We start from the raw sequence: 19516 nt of genomic DNA on the forward strand, positions 1-19516 counted from the left end.
ACATCTTCGGACTCCCTAATCTATTTCTGAAAATGAAGTGGAAAACATTTTCAATATGCCTTATTTGAAGGAACCTGGAGGCCAAAATAACTAAAGAAAACTGAACTGAAATTGGTTCTCCTGTTACACTTACACGGTTGATCGTGCAAGTGTAGCAGTACCTTGCTACCAAATATTTAGGGCATTAATTGGTCTGATTGTAAAATTTCATGCTGGCAACCTTGAGGACGAGTCTGGATCTGGTCCAATAAGTGTCCCAACAAGCCATTGCAGGCGTACATGAACATTTTGCCGGTTTCAGATTAACTACCAAATATACGGTGCCAACAATGTCCCAATTGACCATTGAAGCCGCACATTGGAAACATCTTATGAATGACAAGTGAGATGTTCCCAATGTGAGGCTACAGTGGCCTATTGGGATGGAGTTGATAGCGTTTTGTTAGTAGCAGATCCCTACCCCATTTTGTCAAGGGAGATGTTTTGTTGGTTACTCGGCTTGACAAAGGAGAATCATGAGAATGCAGTAAATGACTAATAAATGTTGGATTTGAAGAGACTGAAGAACATAATTAAATAAATAAACAAGAAGAGACTGAATGGACTCGGTTAATGCCAAACTGGTGCCATCTTTTACAGACCCTGTTGTTTCAAACTCCAAATGATAAGGGCTTCCAGGCTTAGATTGTAAGCCCATGGCCAGCCCAACCCGAGCCCGAGTGGGGCTTATGGGCTTTCTGGGTCTAATAAAAAAGATGTAATAGTTTCGAAAATTTTAAATGAAATAACAAATAATACTTATAATAAAATATTGCACAAGCACAAGCTGAGTTGGGTTTGGCTAAGCTTTGGACCCATTGCACAAAAAGTAAGAACTAGGCCTCATTTAATTTTTATACTTATTTTATAAATGAAGGTAAGACATTTATTTCCCATTCTTAAGCAATGTAAGATTTACATATCATTTTATAAATGAGTGTTTTTCCAAGTCCTTCATTACCCAAATCTATCTTATAATAATAGGTCAGGACTCCTTGCGCCACAATATGTTCTAACAAAGCCCGTGCATGGCTGGTCACGACTAGTATTCTTGAAAGAGGAAACTGAATGCAGTGATAGAGCAAGGAAAACCTTTATTTAAGTCTAAATATTATTTACAGCTTCTGTTCATCATATTTCACAAAAAGAACCAACCAACTCCTAGAAACCTTTAGTTCAGTCTAAATATATTATTTACAGCTACTGTTCATCATATTTCACAAAAAATACCATCTCCCTATACACATGCAACTATCCTAAGACACATAATGTACATATCTGTACAATGGAATAAACAGGAAAGTTTCATTCCTTTCTTCTGGAACAGATCACAGTTAAATTTGAATTAGGTGGGCATACCACGGTCTATGAACATAATCAGATACTCCTGCTACCACGACAAGTACCTCCCCTGCTTCAATTACCTTATCGGTAAGATCTATAGCACCTACCCGACTGAGAGCCATCTCTGACAGTTTCCTTCCCTGTAATCCACTTCCTCCAAGCACCACTCCTCTCATCGCCAGGTAAACTGCATCTGAAACTTTCATGAACACAGCATCTCCAGCTCTTAGGCTTTTACTTAACATAGTTACCATTATATCCTTCCTCGGTTGGAGATTCTTTGCATCTGGGACATTGTTCCCACCTTCAAAGACACCACTAATAGTTTCAATGATATCTACAATTCCAACATCCTCTACACGGTCCAGGAGATCAGAGAGTTGTTTGACAGATTCAGATATTGTTTTCTTCATATCAGTAGAATTGCTCACCAAATTCTCACTAAGGAGAGTCTGCCGCAAAACCAACATGCTGCATCACACAGAAGATCCAGATTAGAGTATGTAGGCTATCAGAGTCCTAAAATAAACAAGGATGCAATGGCCACAAAATGTATAGCTATGTATCCTCTTAAAAATTTGGGGGCAGGCAGCATTCTTTGACGCCACTTAGAACTCCACAGCCAAAACTGAGACAAACCTCAAAGCCTAAACATATCTTTGTGTGTGTGTGTGTTTATTTATGGGTCATTTACTAAAACACCCCCTATAGTTTCACGTATTTTCTAAAACTTACCTATAGTTGACATTTTACTAAAACTCCCCCTATAGTTTGCAACAACCGATTTACTTAATCAACCTTCGGTTGAATCTTTTATATTGCTGTCTGAAAGACCACCTATGCTGAGTGGAAAATGTTAAAGGGCATGAACCTATGGTATTTTATTCCAAAAGTACCCCTAGCACTTCAAATAGTGCATCCCAGGTTATTGGTTTGCAACAGCATGTCTTCCTTATTCAAATAGGGAATAAAAATGATCCAAAAGAGTTGTTGCCCATGTTTTACTAGGGCAATAATGACATTTCCATTTATTTTTTGTAGATTAAATTGGTTCCAACAGACACTTAAGGCAAAAACTGTTATTTTCCACTTCAATCTAATGAAAGGTTGATTGAGTAAATTGGTTGCAATCTATAGGGGGTGTTTTAGTAAAAGTGTAAAACACAAACTATAGAATAGGTTTTAGTAAACCCATTAAAACTATGGGGGTGTTTTAGTAAATGACCCCTTATTTGTTTATGACTGCTCAATTGAATGCACAAAATTGTTGTTGGCAAGGACTAATTAGGTTCAACTTGCTGTCAGAAAAATATTATGTGGACTAATTAGGTTCAACATGCTGTCAGAAAAATATTGTGTGGGATATATGGGAACATATAACCCCAGAGAAAAGAAATGAAAATGAGAACCTTACTATAATTTAAACTTGGGGAAAAGGTAAAAAAGAGATAGAACAGTTACATTGACCTACCTAGTAGCAATTACAACAATCTTTTGAAGTTGGGATTGAACAGCCCTTAGCCTTAAGAGATTGAGCTTAAGGGTTTCAGGTAGATTCTCCTGCGTTAGCCCTTCTATTCCATTTACTAGCTTTAACAAGCCAAGTCTCACTAACAGATCAATCCTTTCTCCCATGCATTCTGATTGTGGATTACCTGTTCCAGAAAGTTGATAAAAATAAAACACCACTACCGAGGAAAATGTGGCTTCATAGTACAAAAAGATCTTTTACTGTGGAAATAGTTTGCATTCAATACCTGTGACAGCAGTAGTTGTTGCCAGAGGAAAGGATATCTCTTGTCTTATGTTTGATGGTATAAGAACACTGCCACCACCAGTCCTAAGGGCAGCAGAAGGAAGTCCTTGAGAAGAACTTGTGGAGATTGTTGTTAAGGCTGACAAGGAATTTGTATGATCGTCCCATTCCTGCTCTGAACTAACCTTTAAAGATGAAAGCCAGTGTGCTGTCAATGGTATAGAGGTTGATGCATCAGAGGGCGACCCATAATGGTTGGCAAATGCCTTCTTCAGGTATTCTAAGCCAGCTGGACCCTTTATGAGAGGTTCCATGATTCTTATACGTGCTTTGCTAATTTCTCTCTTGAGTTCCTGCCAGAATATAAAACAGGTTTTAACAAAGATACAGATAGAGGAGTTGAGCAAAATCACCCCATATCAGAGAATTGTATTATTTTCTGAAACATTATTATTGACAAAGCACAAACATAAGATAAATAAACTCAAAAAATACCAATATCTCTATAATAGTACAACCCAAATATTCTGAAATTGGCTAAGGAATTAGAAAACTGATTTATTTCTCCATGGATTACATGCTTTCATATCTGCATCAGGTTGTCAGCAGTATTAATAGCTATAACACAAAGTAATAGACTTTATACATACATCTAATGTGAGGAATCGATTTTCAAACTTTCAAGCTTACATCAACATGTTCTTTAAAATTCTCAAAGTATCAATTGAAATGTGTTTAGGTGAAAGACAGAGCAATAAACTAACCTGAATCTGCTCCATCACAAAACGCAAACCCTTAACCATTACAATGGCAAATAAAGCATTTGATTTTTCTCCAGCATTGGAGATCTCATTTAATTCCTTCATAAACTTTTTGTGAGTCTTCTTCATCTCATCCTCAACAGCTGGAGCAGAAAGCTTCAGCAGAGTGGCTAATGCAAACTCCATGATCTTTCCAAGATAATCCATGTCATGATTTCCTGACTTCAGCACCTTCAGAATGACTTAATTGTTAATTAATAGTTTTATTAAAGCAGTCATAATATTAATGGCTGTAGATGGTCAAGATAGTTGTATCCAAAGCTACCTCCAAGAAAATATCAAGATCAATGGCTTGAAGAATCTCTTGTCTCCAGGGATGGGGAACCATCTCACACAGTTCATCCCTCACTTCCTTCATGAGGTTAACTACCCGGCTATAGTTGAGCTCATCCTGCTTCATAGACTCTATGATACCATCCCAAAAAGCATTCTCCATTGTCTCTCTAATTTTTACCTTCTCAACAAGTTAGAAAAAGTTAGAATTTCAATGCTCACATGTTACATGAAAAAGTTACTTGATATAAATAAAGAAAGAAAATCAAGGGGACATGATTTGAAAGATATAAACCAACCTTGGCACCATTTTGATCTTCATTATTTAAACTATCAGCAAAAGCATGACGGTGCTCATGGATGATTTCATTTACAAGCAGTTCATTCTCAATGATCAAATTTTCACTAGAACTACCTGATTGACAATCTGCCACACTTCTGACAGGAGTAGAGTATTTAATTTCTTTAGGTGGGGAAGAAGCATCCTTCTTAAATAACGACCGGACAACATGGCCAGGCCTCTCACCACCCTCAACTGGCTTACTTCCTTCATCTGAAACAGAAAAGGAAGACTCAGCTGAAGAGCTGGATAAACTTGGGGATGGAATATGAACAATTGGTGACAATGACTGGCTCCCATTCCCCTTTGCTTCAAAAAATCTAGACCGTGTGTCAGAAAGAGCACTTTCCATACGATCTATTCCAGCATCGCCACTAAGATGCAGTACTTTTTCTCGCAGAAGTCTCTGATCTTCAGTGACCTAGCATCAGAAAAAGGAGCTATAAAGTGAAATCCATAGTGCTCATAATAAATAAGAAAGGAGCAGGATTACCATCACAAACATGAAGAATACACACTCAACCATCAAACATAACAACTAGTATACAAGGTGTAGAAGTTTTGTTCTTTTTGTTCTTTTTTTGCACCTACAGGGAAGGGGGGATTGGCAATGCTTGATCCCAAACCACAAATTCCTGAAATGCTAAAAGTAATCTAATACAGATGATAAATCATCAACTCTATAGATTTCCTTTGCACCATCAAAAAGAATATGCTGGAATGGATGTTCAAAATTATCTTACAGTTGTAAATCAATGTGCTAGTATATATTTTATAACCTTATCATTGCCAATTGCATGAAAATACCCAGATTAACTTAATATGCAGACACTTATTTAACAAACTGGGAGGTAGCAGAGTAATTGTAAAACCTGCTTTTGAATAGCCTTCATATCATGTGTAAGGTCACCATTATCTCCTTGTGGAGTTATCTTGCATTTCTGCATCATAGAGAGCTCTAGCTGGCATGCAACTCTCACTAAATCATCCTCTAGTGACCTAGCATCCTTAACCTTCCACACCACAAAACAATATAGGTAAGAGCACCAAGCAGCATCAAAAGCTGCAAGCTGGGATCTGAAGGTACGCCGACCTGGCAATGCAGGGGCAGACTCAAGAGAGCTCTGTGTGGGGCTATCCAATACAATCTTGGTCAACAATTCAAACTCTTGGACGAAATTTGCTGCAGACTCAGAAAGTGCAATCTCACGCTTGCCCTGCCCACTGAAAACTGCATCTGGATGGCCCAAAATCATGTAAGCACAGAGCACTACTCTCACTGGATATCTTGACAACTTAACTAGACTTTTAACTGCTTCTGTACTGGACACCACTTTCTTTGGCCCTTTGGCCTTGGATGCGTTACCACGTGAACTCCTGCGGAGTGGGGAACCAAGGCGTCTGAGTAGGTGATCAATGTTTTCCAAACTGGATGAAGTAGATGAAGTAGCATGCGAGACAGTGAATCGGCTCTCAAATCGATCAAGTAAAGCTTTCACAGTCTGAAGGGTTGTGGGCGACTCTATCCGCCAAGCAAGCTGCTCAAATGGCATTAACTTCACAGATTTTTCGTTAATTTCTAAGGCTTCATAAGCTTTTGTCAACGAAAAAGTAGTTCTCCTCAGCTTTAGGAACTGTCTCCAACACCTAATTAAGCACCAGAACTGTTAGAACTATAATAAAACAATTACCTTGAAAAGTAGAAAGAAAATAGAGAAATAGACAGAGAAAATTTTCACCCAAATATCTTTGTATTTCAGCCTACAAATCTCTGAAATAAAAGAAACTTAATTCTCATTTTTCACATGACTTTTTTTATCAGCAAGAAAAGAACAATTTTATTAATAAGTGAGAGAACAAGTTACAGAATTACAATAAAGCATAAGTCTGAAAAGCAATAACTAAAAGAGAATTACAATGAAGCCCAAAACAGCTGCTGCCTATAGACCCCCTGCTTGGCTAATGTGTTGACCATCCTATTTGCAGTCCTTCCAATCCAAGTAAAAGTGGCATTGAGGTCTCTTAACAGGCTTTCTATTTCCCTTAGAGTATGTCTATAAATCCAAGGAACACTACATATGGTGGTAGTCCAAGAGACAACCAGTTATGAATCCCCCTTCAACCTCCATGTTTTTGAAATTTGCTTGTTTAGCAAATTTTGGACCTTGTAGCAGCGCCAACAGCTTAACCTTTAGTGAATCACCTACCCCTAAAGGTCCCAAATACATAGCCATCACTTTGCTTGAAGAATCTATGAACAGACCACCAATATCTGCCAATCCTGGGTTTACCAATAGAGCTTGCATCAAAGTTTAGTTTGATTACATTGCTAGTTGGGGACTTCCATTCCATCACCTTTCTTTCTCTTTGGAGGAGTGTGCCATTTCATTCCATGCCTTTATTATATCAATCAATGTAAATCTTTGGAAGAGATCAATTGTTTTCATCCAGTTTGCAACTTTATCTTTATAGTTTCCACAATTTCTTCCTTTGACCTATGCTTCTCATTGAAGATCATTGCATTTCTTTCCTCCCAAACAGTCCACATCAATGCCGCCCTAACTGTTTTCCACATGACTCTTCCTCTTTTCATTGGCTACCTTAGGAAGTTTGGGTTGAAGAGACTCACTACATCCTGAGGAGTAATCAACCAAAGAGAGAGCAAATAGACTCCCAAACAAAAAGCACAACAGGACAATGGATCAATAAATGGGACAGGGATTCTCCATTTGCAACACAAAAAAAAAAAAGCACACATGAGGGGAGACATTTATTTGGAAGTTCACCTTCTCGAGAAAAACCTCCCAACACAGTGCTTAAACTTTGGTTGGAATGGGCTTCCTCCAAATCTCTTTCACTAGGAAGCGAAAGAGGCACAAAAGTGTTGAAGAAAGAGGCACAAGTGAAGATACCATCAGAAGAGGTAGACCAAACTCTAGTGTCCTCCATAGATTGAACCAAGAAAGATGACTTAAGTTTGTCTAACAATTGAATAAGAGCCTCACACTCGTGATCCCTCAACCCCCTTCTAAAACCAAAGTCCTAGCTCAAACTGGAAGGAGAAAAGGTAACAAAACTAGAGATAGGTTGGAATTTGTAGTTAGACACTAACAAAGGTCAGGGAAAAGAGAACTGAAAGGACTTTCAGCCAACCAAAGATCTTCCCAATCCACGTCCCACACCAAACCTGATGAGATTGATAAAGGTTGGATATACCTCTTGTATTGCTTTCCAAGGAGAGCTCGAGGTTAAAGAAAGGGCTACCTTTGCATCCTAGCCATTGTTCATCAACCCATGAATGCTTTCAATGACCTTATGCCACAGCCTATCTTTTTCCAAAGGAAACCTCCAAAGCCACTTTTCTAACAAAGATGTGTTTCTTGTGAATTAGGTTCCCTAGTCCTAGTTCTCCCTTCTCCTTTGTTTGCTAACTTGTTCCCACTTTACTAGATGTTCTCTTTTCATCCCTAGGCTCCCATAGAAAGTCCCTCATAAATTTCACTAGTTATCTTGCTATCCTACTTGGAATCCTAAAAGTAGAAAGGAAATAGAGTGGTAGGTTGGCTAAGGTTTCTCTAATCAAAGTTATTCTCCCACCTAGAGATAAGTAGTTCCTCTTCCAAAAAACCAACTTCTTAGTGAACCCCTCTACCACCGGCTTCCAAAAAACCTACGATCCTAGGTTCTCTCCCAAAGGTAACTCTAGATACTCCAACGGCCATTGTTTAACCTCACACGCTAGAATCCCAACCAAGACACTCAAATCTTCTTCTTCTTCTACATTGATCCCTATACAACTCTTTCCCCAATTCACCTTCACCTTGGAAACAAAATTGATGAGCTCTCTCAGATTTCTTATATTTTCTTGATTGCCTCCCTCAAAAAAAAAAAAAAGATGTCATCTACAAACTGCAAATGAGTGATTAACACCCAATGATTTAAAAGGCATGCCTAGCCACACAGGCGAGGCACATTTTAGGGTATGCGCCTTGCCTAGGTCCTAGGCACAGCCTTTCAAAAGGCGTACGCCTGGTGCGCCTTGCGCCTCAGCCCAGGTGAGCGCCTTTCGAAAATTTGATGTTTTTTTTGCTTTTTTTGAACCTAGCAGCTAGGTTGGGGGCTCCGCTCCTAGACCCCCATGAACCCCTTATTTGCTAATGTTGTTCATTCATTCATCCTAATAAATTCATCCTAATAAAATATCTTCTTAAAAAGCAATTAAAATTATAAAATCATTATTTTATATGAGAATTAAGAATTTAAGACCCTAACATGGACTTGTTTGGGCTTGCCTCAAGGGATGTGGCACAAAGGCGGATCGTAGAATCAGGAATGTAATATGCTTTACATCATATTAGCTACTTGAAGTAATGCAATTGAGAAAAAAAAGAGATTATGGATTTTACATGCTTGAAAATTTTTATAAGTTTGATTTTATTTTTAAATTCTCATTTGAATATGCTTTACATGTTATGTTTATGTATTTTAATTTTAGATAATATTTTTTTAAAACATTTATTTTAAAATTTAAGTTTATATTTTTATTAATATTATGTTTAGTATTTTTTATTTTTTGGCTTTTTTTAAATTTTTTTGGCATATTTTGAAATTTCTGACATTTTTTATTTTTTTAGCATTTGTTTTTGCATTTATGCGCCTTGCTTCAAAAAGGCGTGCACCTCACCTTGCGCTTTGCGCCTCGGGTGCAAATTGGCCCCTTCACCTTTTTTGCACCTTGCACTTTTGAAATACTGTTGCCACCTCAAGCCTTCCTACTCTCCATCCTCTAAACAATTAATGTGTTCAGTCTTCAAAATCATCATACTCAGAACTTCAGCAACCAAAGTGAAAAGGAAGGGAGATAAGGGATCCCCTTGTCTCAAATCTCTTTTTGCTGGAAAGAAATCTCTAGTCACACCGTTAATTGAGGTTGAATGATGCACTGAACTTAAACAACCCTTAATCCACATCCTCCACCGGTCACCCAGACCAATTTTCTCTAGTATTTCATGGAGAAAAGACCAATCAACAAAATCATAGGCCTTCTCTAGACCCAATTTGCACAGTAGCCCATTTCCTCTCATTTTCCTCTTCTCTGCTATACATTCATTTGCCACCAATATTTGATCAATAATTTGTCTCCCTTCAACAAAGGCTTTTTGATATTGTGAAATTAATCAAATTACTAGTGGTAATACCTTCTTCAATCTCCCAACTAAAACTTCTGCTATGATTTTATAGATACCTCCCACTAGGCTTATTGGTCTAAAATCTTTAGTACTTTTGCCTCCTTAGGGATTAGGGCAATGAATATTGAGTTTATTCTTTAAGAGATTTCCCCTTCAAAATAGAACTCTTTGAAAACTTCCAATAAATCTCCTTTGATAAAGTCCCAACACTCTTGATAAAAGGCCATGGAAAATTCATCCAGTCTTGGGGTTTTAGATCTTTCCATTAAAAAAAAGCAGCCTCTCTAATTTCTTCAAAGATAAGGACATTTTCCAAGGATGCTGATATGGCTTCATGCACTCTAAACCACTCAAGATCTAATAAGCTCCTCTCCCCTAAATTCATAAAGATGCCCTTAAAATGGTCTATAAAAACATTAATAATCTCCTCCTCCCCAATTATTTCATGGTCATCCATTTCCAACCTAGAAATTAGGTTTTTTCTTCTTCTACCACTAGCTAAAGAATGAAAGAATGTTGTGTTGCCATCTCCTTCCAAGAGCCACTTGCATCTAGATTTTTGTCTCCAAGAAATATCCTCCTTCCTTGGTACTTCACATGATATTTCCACACAAATATCTTGTGAAAATACAATGACAATCTGATATGTTATAATCCAATTGATGGATCATTTGCCTTTTTTTACTTGATGGGTTTCTTTTCTTTTTCTTTTTTTTTTTTTTTTGGATAGATAATGGATGAATCATTTGTTAAGTTATTCTGTATTCCTAAAGTAGGGTAAGTTCCAGTTTATATCATGAACTTCTTCTATAGAGTATGAACTAATTAAGTTACATGAAATTAGGTTTTTTTCTTCTTCTACCACTAGCTAAAGAATGAAAGAATGTTGTGTTGCCATCTCCTTCCAAGAGCCACTTGCATCTAGATGTTTGTCTCCAAGAAATATCCTCCTTCCTTGGTACTTCACATGATATTTCCACACAAATATCTTGGGAAAATACAATGACAATTTGATATGTTATAATCCAATTGATGGATCATTTGCCTTTTTTTACTTGATGGGTTTCTTTTCTTTTTCTTTCTTTTTTTTTTTTTGTTTTTGGATAGATAATGGATGAATCATTTGTTAAGTTATTCTGTATTCCTAAAGTAGGGTAAGTTCCAGTTTATATCATGAACTGCTTCTATAGAGTATGAACTAATTAAGTTACATGAAAATATATGCTGAACTTCAAACAGAGCTAAGAATAAGTTATCAGACCTCAGGAAACCATTAAACAGCAAAAATAGTTAAGAATGCCTAATTAGGGCCAGATGACTACAGTTTATGTACCTCGCCAACTTTCTCGACAGGGAATCCCCTTGCTTGTGCATCATGTTCCAATTAATGCGAACAGAACCATGGAAATTTCCTCTTTGTCTCAAATATTCTGCCCTCTGTCTCTTAGCCTGCTCATCATCAGATTTTCATTAAGAAACTACAGAACAATAATGAAAGAAATGACTGCAACAAAATGAACAATAAGTTAAAACAAAATATATCAAAATTCCCAAAAGTCTCAACAAAAGATAAAGTTTTACTACAGAGCAGAAAGTACATACCCTCTGAAGGCGATCTTCCAACTTGTCCTTCAATATTCTTCTTTCAACCTCTCGTTGGTGATAGACAGATTTAGCTACCCTTCGAACTTGCAAGACCCTTGCACGTGCCTTTGTCATCTCTGCTTCCAACAATCCCAATCGCTTCTCCTCAGCAGCTGCACGCTTTTGGGAAATTGCAGCATGCACACATTCCTTATACTTGTTCTCCTGAACCTTTCTTCGCAATAATGACTGAGCTGTTCGCGCCTTTGCTGCATCTCTTCGTTGCTTGTAAGCCTTCATGAGAAGCATCCGATTAGCCTCTGCCTGCTGAACTCGGGATTCTACTTTTGTCCCAAGCTCCTCCCTCTCCTTCTCAAAACGCATTTCTACCCCTGTTTTAGCTGCTTGTCGCAGACTGTCCAACCTCGCTAGGCGCATCTGAGCCTTTGCTAGAATGCTTAATCTGTTTATACATGCCCACGTAACTTTTCAAAATATACCTCATGAAAAGAAAATTAGAAAAAAAAAACTTATCAAAAGAAAAGGCAAAACAGAAAATAACAATGAAAAAAAAAAAAAGGAACATATTTTAACTTTCAAAATTTAAGTAGAATTTCCACGTGGGCAGATATATTCTTCTTGTTATTATACTCATACAATCCACAAGTAAATCAATTTGTTTGTTTACTTATATTATAGGTAAAGAAAAAGAAATTGAATGGTGCCTAAGGTATAAGGTTAAGTAGTTGCTTGCAACTTTCAAAACTATGCATACAGGTGAACTATATAAGATGCACCATAAGCATGATAATCAAAAAGACAAGAAGTTGATCCTAGTCTGAATATTTTCTTACTTCCAATTAATCAAGTAAGATACTTTTGAAACTAAATGGTGAGAAAAAGATAATTGGCCTAAATGAACACAAATCCTTTCTAAGATAAATATGCATATCAATGAAAATTGCAGATCACTGACTCATCAATATTTAGGTAGTCCGTTGGTTGATGAATTTACAATTAAGTTCTAATTTCCTAAGAGAAGTATGACTGTGAATTAAAACTTCACTAAAAATCATCACTCTTATTGAAACTGTTTAAAGTAGGAAAGGAAACAAAGGCGGATGTATACCAACAAATGGAATTCTTGAAAAAAGCAATACCCAAAAAATAGATCAATCTGAACAACAAGAATACCTTTTCTGTTCAGCGGCATAGAGCTTTGCTTCAAGGCGCTGCCCCAAGTCTTCGTCTTGAGACGAAGACCATGACGGACTTCTTGGCTTTGGACGAGCCTTTCTTGACAACCACTCATGGAATTGCTGCATCCAAAACCAAAAATGAAAGAAAATCTTTTCAGTCAAGTTCAATCATACCTCAAAATACAATAATCTATTAAAAAAACACTCCAACAACTAATATACGAATAATTGTTTACAGTAAAAACTCACCGCCAGGAATTGAAGAACAAGGAACAAAAAACACACTCGAGAGTTCTCTTTAGTGACCCAAAAAAAAAGAAAAAGAAAAAACAATTCAACTAGATATGGAAACAACAAAAGACAAGAAGAGTATCAAAATCGGAATAAGAAAAAGAATAAAAATGAATTTTGAAACAACAAAAAATATTGCAGGAAACAAAATCAGCAGTTCAAGAAGAACGTATTTACCAAGGAAATTTAATTAATTAATTGAAAAAGAAAGGAGCGAAGAAAGAAAAGGAAAATCCATACGAGAAGATAACGAAAGAAAACCACCAGAGAACAAATTAAGAGCCTTCGCTTGAATTCTAGCAGCTAAAAGAAAAAAGAAGTGCAAAGAATTAAGCAAAAACTTTTCCAAAAAAGGAAAAAAAAAAGAACTCTAAAAGACTATAGACTTCACAACCAAACTTAAAAGCAACAAAAAAAAAAAAGTTAAAAAAAGACCAACAAAAAGAACTATTAGAACAAAAACAATCAAAGTTCAATTACCATAAGAAAGGAAAGTAATAAATTACAATTCAAAGAGGACGAAAAGAAACAGAAAATGAAAAGTACCTGTCTACGGAGACCAGCTTCCTTGAGCTTGGCTTCAATTTCTTCTGCGGTTGAAGGGCTCTTGCTTTGAAGAAGCCGTTTCCGGAACCTCCGAGGCAACTTCAGCGGGGAAGACGGAGAAGACGTCTCGGCCACTGAATCCCCCGCCGGAAAATCCATCGCAATCCCGGCTAGCCTCTCGGATTCCGTCAATTCCAGACCAGCAGCCACGCCCTCGACCACCTCCATCTTTCCCCTTCCTGCCTACGATACACACAGCAGACGACGACGACGAAGAAGAAGAGGAGATGAGAACGGAAGTGAAGGAAAGAATAGGTACAGAAGCAACGCTCCTTTGCTTCTTCGTTTTCGTTCGTCCCTTCTTTTTGTTTCCGTGGCTTTTGTTACACGCGTATTTGTGTGTCCACGGTACATGCTACTTTGACAAAAATGCCCTTAATTAATTTTTTTAATTTTATTACTTTATCAGGTAAAGGATCCTTTTGGTTTACAGTTGTAATAGGAATCTAAATTAAATCTTTCACAGTCAGAATCGTCTATTCCCCTAATCCGTTTGGTTTAGATATAGGAATAGAAATGAAAATTGAAATAAGTTAAAATGAAATTTCATTTTAAAGAGAGGAAATGGCCAGTAATTCCATCTAACCAATGGCCCTATCCTTGCAAATCAAATAGGCCCTAATTTTTTTTATTTTATTGCTTTAATATCTTATTCATATCTTATCTTTCACTCATGTCCGGCTGTCCCTCGTTTTTTGCATGTTCTACTCATTTAGGCGGCGTTTATTTTTCTGATTAAAAAAGGTAATAGAAAAAGAAAAGGCGCGTTTGGTTGCTGTGTTTGGGAGGACTGTGAATGAATTCTGGGAAACCCGATATCCATTCCGATTATTCGGATATGTGGATTAAACCTCATCTGATCCGAACATCCGAGTCTATATATAAATTAAAAAGTATAATTTTGTAAATCTTTTTAATTTTTCTCCATTTTAAAGACAATGAAACGGATTCGAATCCAATCCAAATACATTGAATTGGATTTTAGTTCGGATTCATTTTTGAAGTTTCTATAAATAGAGTAGATTGGGGATGTGGCTGGACCCATTCCAAATCCAACTCGATTACGGTTCTCACATTACGTCCCTATGAGAAGGATATTTTATGGAAAAATTCTCAATTAGTATTTAGTATTTTGGGCCTAGTGTTATTTTAGTCCCCGAATTTTAAAATATGTCAAACTTTTAAAACGTGACAATTCAGTATTTGTTGTTAATTAGATGCTAACCTACGATTAAATGATATTTAAAAAAAATGTAAAAGCTCTTCAAATGTCATTTAAATTTTTTTATCAATTATTTAAATGTTGACAAAAAATTAACAGTCCCAAATTCTTGTCTCTTCTATTCAAAAAAGTTGGAGTCCTATATGAGTGGACATTCTTGTGACCCCAACTTTGTTAAATAGAAGATGCAAGGATTTGAGACTGCTATTTTTTTTGTCAATATTTGAATGATTGATAAAGAAAATTAGATGATACTCAAAAGACATTTGTATCATTTTCAAATGCCACTTAACAACTGGTTAATAGCTAGTTAACTGCAGGCACTGGATTGTTATATTTTGAATGTTCGGATACTGAATTGTCGCAGGAGGCCGAAATAGCACTAGGCCCAAGGTACATAGTACTGATTGAGAATTTTCCTATATTATATAAATGTAAAACTAGATATACTTTTCTACTTTTATAATGAAGCAGTTTTGGAGGCTACTAAATGCTATAGAAAGCATGTGGGGAGACGCTATTTAAAAGATAAAAGCTTCTATTGGGTAAAGGTCAATCATACCTCATACCCATTCCACTTGGTAGAAGCATTTAATGAGGGTGAAGGAAGAAGCTAAGAAGGATTTCTTTTGAAAATTAAAATAAAAAGGGGAAATGTTTATGTTTTTCAAAACCAATGGGTTCCAAGTCTTTAAAATGGAATTGATAGGTAAGCCAAGGGTCAAAGAAAGGTTCTATAAGATGGAAGTAAATGAGTTACTGCAAAATGGCGAGCAATTGTTAGATGATTTCTTTGACTCTGAAGAAAAAGATGCAATCTCCATAATGGTGTTAAGCAGAAGAAAAGGTCATGATAAATTCCTTTGGAAACCTTCCAATGATGGCAACTATTTAGTGAAATCAGCATACAGATCATTCTTAGATGGAGAGGGTGGATATGGAAAGCCAAGATTCTACAAAGATTTAGGCTATGTTTGGATTGAAGGAAAATGTAGGGAAAGGAAGGGAAAGGTAGGAAAACCTTTACAACCCTTGTCTTGGTTTCCCTGTCTTTTCCCTTCCTTTTCCTACCTTTTCCTTCAAACCAAACATAGCTTACCTATCTGAGTCGAGCTGTTCTCAAGGAATATAATCAAAGAGAAGCTTTGTATCTTATGCAGGGAGAAAGAACAAACACACTATCATTTGATTATTTCATGTTCATTTGCTAGAGCAATTTGGATTTAGTCCAATTCAGGATTCGATCCTGATCTTTATTATAATCCATCCATACAGATGGTGGTAAAAGAATGGCTACATAACCTTCATTAGGAGGAAATGCAGTAATGTCTCTTTGGAAAATGGATGATATATTGATATATACGTGGTTAATATGGGACACTAGAAATAACTTGTTATTTCGTGGAATAACTCCCAAGCATGAGTCTACATCTACTTTCACAAGAAGTAGTTCTTCATCATTCCAATTCTATTAGGGTTGTAGAAACAAAAAGACAGGTCGACGTTATACAAGGATCTGTGGATGGTTATTAATTTGATCTTTGTAGATGGCTCTTTCAAATCTATTAATAAGCTGCAATAGGTTTTGTTATATTGTCTTCTCATAACAATTTTGTTGCAGGAATAGGGAAGAAAGATACAATTCAAGGTGTGAAACAAAGCAGAGGAATGAACCAACCATGTTAAGTGCATTGAAATGGGCTTTAAACTCTTGTTTAAAATCAAGTTTGAATAATCTCAAATTCCACTGATCTTGTCTTACAGCCATCTCTAAAATCTGCAAGGAGTAGATGGATGGAACAGCCTTGTTAGCTTGCTCATATACTGATCTTGTCTTATCATATGAAGCTTTTCGAGAGTTGTAATTTGTCTCATGTAAAAAGGAGAATGTAATGTACTTGCTCATATACTAGCATGAAAGGCATACAAGAATGAAATTTGCAATTTACTATTCTACCACCCAGCTGGCCATGGAAATTCTTTTCTGGCCCAATCATAGCATGGAGATGTAATTTTTTAGCTCTTTCTAGTGCTTTGTTTACAAGAGATGTGGCCGTCGAAAATGTGCTAAACAATTCAAAGATATGTATATCCATATCTTTGTTTATATTACAATAAAAGGTTGGGATAGGTGTTTTTGTTTTGGACTTTTACTAAAACTAGTAAGTGTGTATGTGATTTGCACATGACAATTTTTTATGATGATGATGATAGTACATAATGTATTTCCAAAATTTTCTATATTTTTATATTTATATTTCTATAAGAATTTTTTTATTTGTCACACTTATATTTTATTAATATGATGAATATACAATATTAGAAATGTGTCCAAAATGTTTTCTACAATTTTTTTGTATATTTTATACTTTTGTGTATTTTTATTTTTTTTGTTTTTATTATTATTTAATTATGACATCAAGCTAGGATTGACACATTTAACTAAAAGGTTGAACCGTTGACTTGCCACCAAAAAGGAAAACATCTCCATTCTGGGTTGATTTTAAATTTGTATTTTATTTCTATCATCAATAAAAAAATTATTCTTTATCACACTTATTTTTATTTAATATGATTAATTAATATAACATTCAATGAAAAACTAGAGTTAATGCCCTAAATATAAGACTTAAGGAGAGGGAATTGAATAAGGAGAAGAATGATTATTGAAATCATATTACTGTCCTTACAATTAGAGGGACAAAATTCAAAATTTGGGATATTTTAGTCAAACAAAAATTTCACTCTTATTCACACTTTTAATAGTAGTATAGATATCTCTATTTTTAAATTTTGTTCCTCTTTATCAATGGGGGAAGAAAAAGTATTTTGGATTATTGTCTTTTGGTTCCTATTCCCTCTCATTTAAAACCTATATATATATATATATATATATATATATATATATATATATATATTTAAGGTATTAATTCATTTTCTCTTTCATTGATTATATTTGCGGCATTTTTGTCTTTTCACCATTAAATTCTACTAATGTCAAATATACAATTCACTAATTAAATCTATAACCCACAACTTTAATAGTATAAAACCTATGCTTTACTAGTTTCCATATAGGTAGTGAGCTAGCGGTTCAAGTTCAACTACTTGAGTCACAATAGGTTATCCAATGATGTCACAATTAAGTAAAATTTAAAAAATGTATAGAAATACAAAAAATTACAAGAAAGTGCAAAAAAATTGAAGAAAATTTTGGGCACATATTAAACAAAATAATTATAAAAACAAGAAGCATATATATTTAATTAGTAATGAAAATAGAATGCAAAATTTAAAACTAACAAAGGAATGTAATCATTTTATAATTGGAGTGCTGCACCAATTGTCCAACCATCCAAGTCAAATGGATCAATCCATGACGAATCATGATAATTATACAATAAAGTTTTCATAAATGGATAGAAATGCAAAACAATATAAAAAACTAAAGCCTAAACAAAATTTTAGGCATATCTCCAATGTCATGTATTCATCATATTAAACAAAAAAAGTGTGATAAGCAAGAATTATTTTTTAATAAAAAATGGAATACAAAATTTAAAACCAATGGAAAATGAAATTGTATTTTTGTCTAGGTGGCAACTTGGCAGGTTAGGAATCCAACCACCCACATAAAATGGGTTAAACCATGATGTATTAATTAAACAATAAACATTTAAAAATAGATAAAAATACAAAAAAATAAAAAAATTGTAAAAAAAATTGGGTACATCTCTAATATTATATAGTCACCATATTAAGCAAAACAAATGTGATAAATAAGAATTATTCTTATCAATTTATAGGATAAATTTAAACTTATAATTCCTTCACATGTAGCCAAATTAAGCAAATTATTCATGAATTTCTTTTGATTAAAATTAGGCTATGTTTGATTTAATAGAAACTTATTTTTTATATATCAAACCAAACACAACATAAAATTAGATAACATATTATCCAAGGGAAACTTAATACAAGGAATGTATGGGAGTCCCAAAATGTATGCTAATAACAAAACAAGGCTAGTCCCTTGTAGTTTTAGGCAACCTCTTTCCAACACATGAAAAATAAATAAAAATACTTATCAAGACTCACATAATGGGATGCATGGACTAGAGGATGAGAAAGTAACCAATCCAAAGTCATGGACTGGAATAAGATTGAAAGTGTAGAAGTGGAATGGCCGCAACATTACCTCACAGAAACATATGGAGGGTGTGATGTGAATTTGAACTTAATCACTTTGGTCTCTAAAGTCTCAATCCAAACCCAATCTAACCCAATTTGAATTTTTGGGTTCATCATTTGGATTAGGATTGAGACCGACTTGAGTACTCCCAACCTTGCATTGGGAATATCTCCCCATAAAACAAAAGCATACAAGTATGAAGATATTCCTAATAATGCTATAAAGGTGGTTCGAATGGTCATTGCACTGACCGAAGCTAAACACATTAGAATTAGGGTTTAGGGTTCAAAGCATTGGCTTCAGCTAGGATGAGGATATAACCCCGAATCCAAACTACCATTTCATAATTTGTGGTGAAATGACCAAAATGCCTCCACACTTAAAAAGACCAAAATGTCTTTGATGTTGATTACGATAGATTTCCATTAATTTCACTTTTTCTTTTTGTTGTATTTAGCATGATTTGTTGCCCCACTCATTTATCCTTCGCTCTTTTGATATTTTTTCTCTTTAGGCTGAGTTTGGAAGGAGTACAAATGCAAATATGTAGAGTGCAAAACCTTATATTTTATATCATTTTGTACGTATTTGCACCATATATATTTGTATTTGTACTCTTTCCAAACTAAGCCTTTAATTCTTTGATTCTCATTATTTATG

The 19516-nt window shown here is 35.3% G+C and overlaps 1 protein-coding gene across 1 annotated transcript; it reads right to left on the reverse strand.

Annotated features, from left to right (window-relative positions):
* Positions 1-1116: 1116 nt before the first annotated feature.
* On the reverse strand, positions 1117-13755 carry LOC148874386 (T-complex protein 11). Its single transcript, XM_088965192.1, has 11 exons — positions 13383-13755; positions 12541-12665; positions 11365-11809; positions 11096-11211; positions 5446-6220; positions 4533-4994; positions 4226-4414; positions 3904-4131; positions 3141-3492; positions 2855-3038; positions 1117-1854 (listed from the first exon to the last, which is right to left on the reverse strand). The coding sequence occupies exons 1-11, from the start codon at positions 13608-13610 to the stop codon at positions 1374-1376; spliced, it is 3585 nt and encodes a 1194-aa protein (XP_088821318.1). The 5' UTR covers positions 13611-13755; the 3' UTR covers positions 1117-1373.
* Positions 13756-19516: the final 5761 nt, after the last annotated feature.

The sequence above is a fragment of the Nelumbo lutea genome, chromosome 1, assembly GCF_056320005.1.
Source record: "Nelumbo lutea isolate HS-2025 chromosome 1, American lotus-T2T, whole genome shotgun sequence".
Classification (NCBI taxonomy): Eukaryota; Viridiplantae; Streptophyta; class Magnoliopsida; order Proteales; family Nelumbonaceae; genus Nelumbo; species Nelumbo lutea.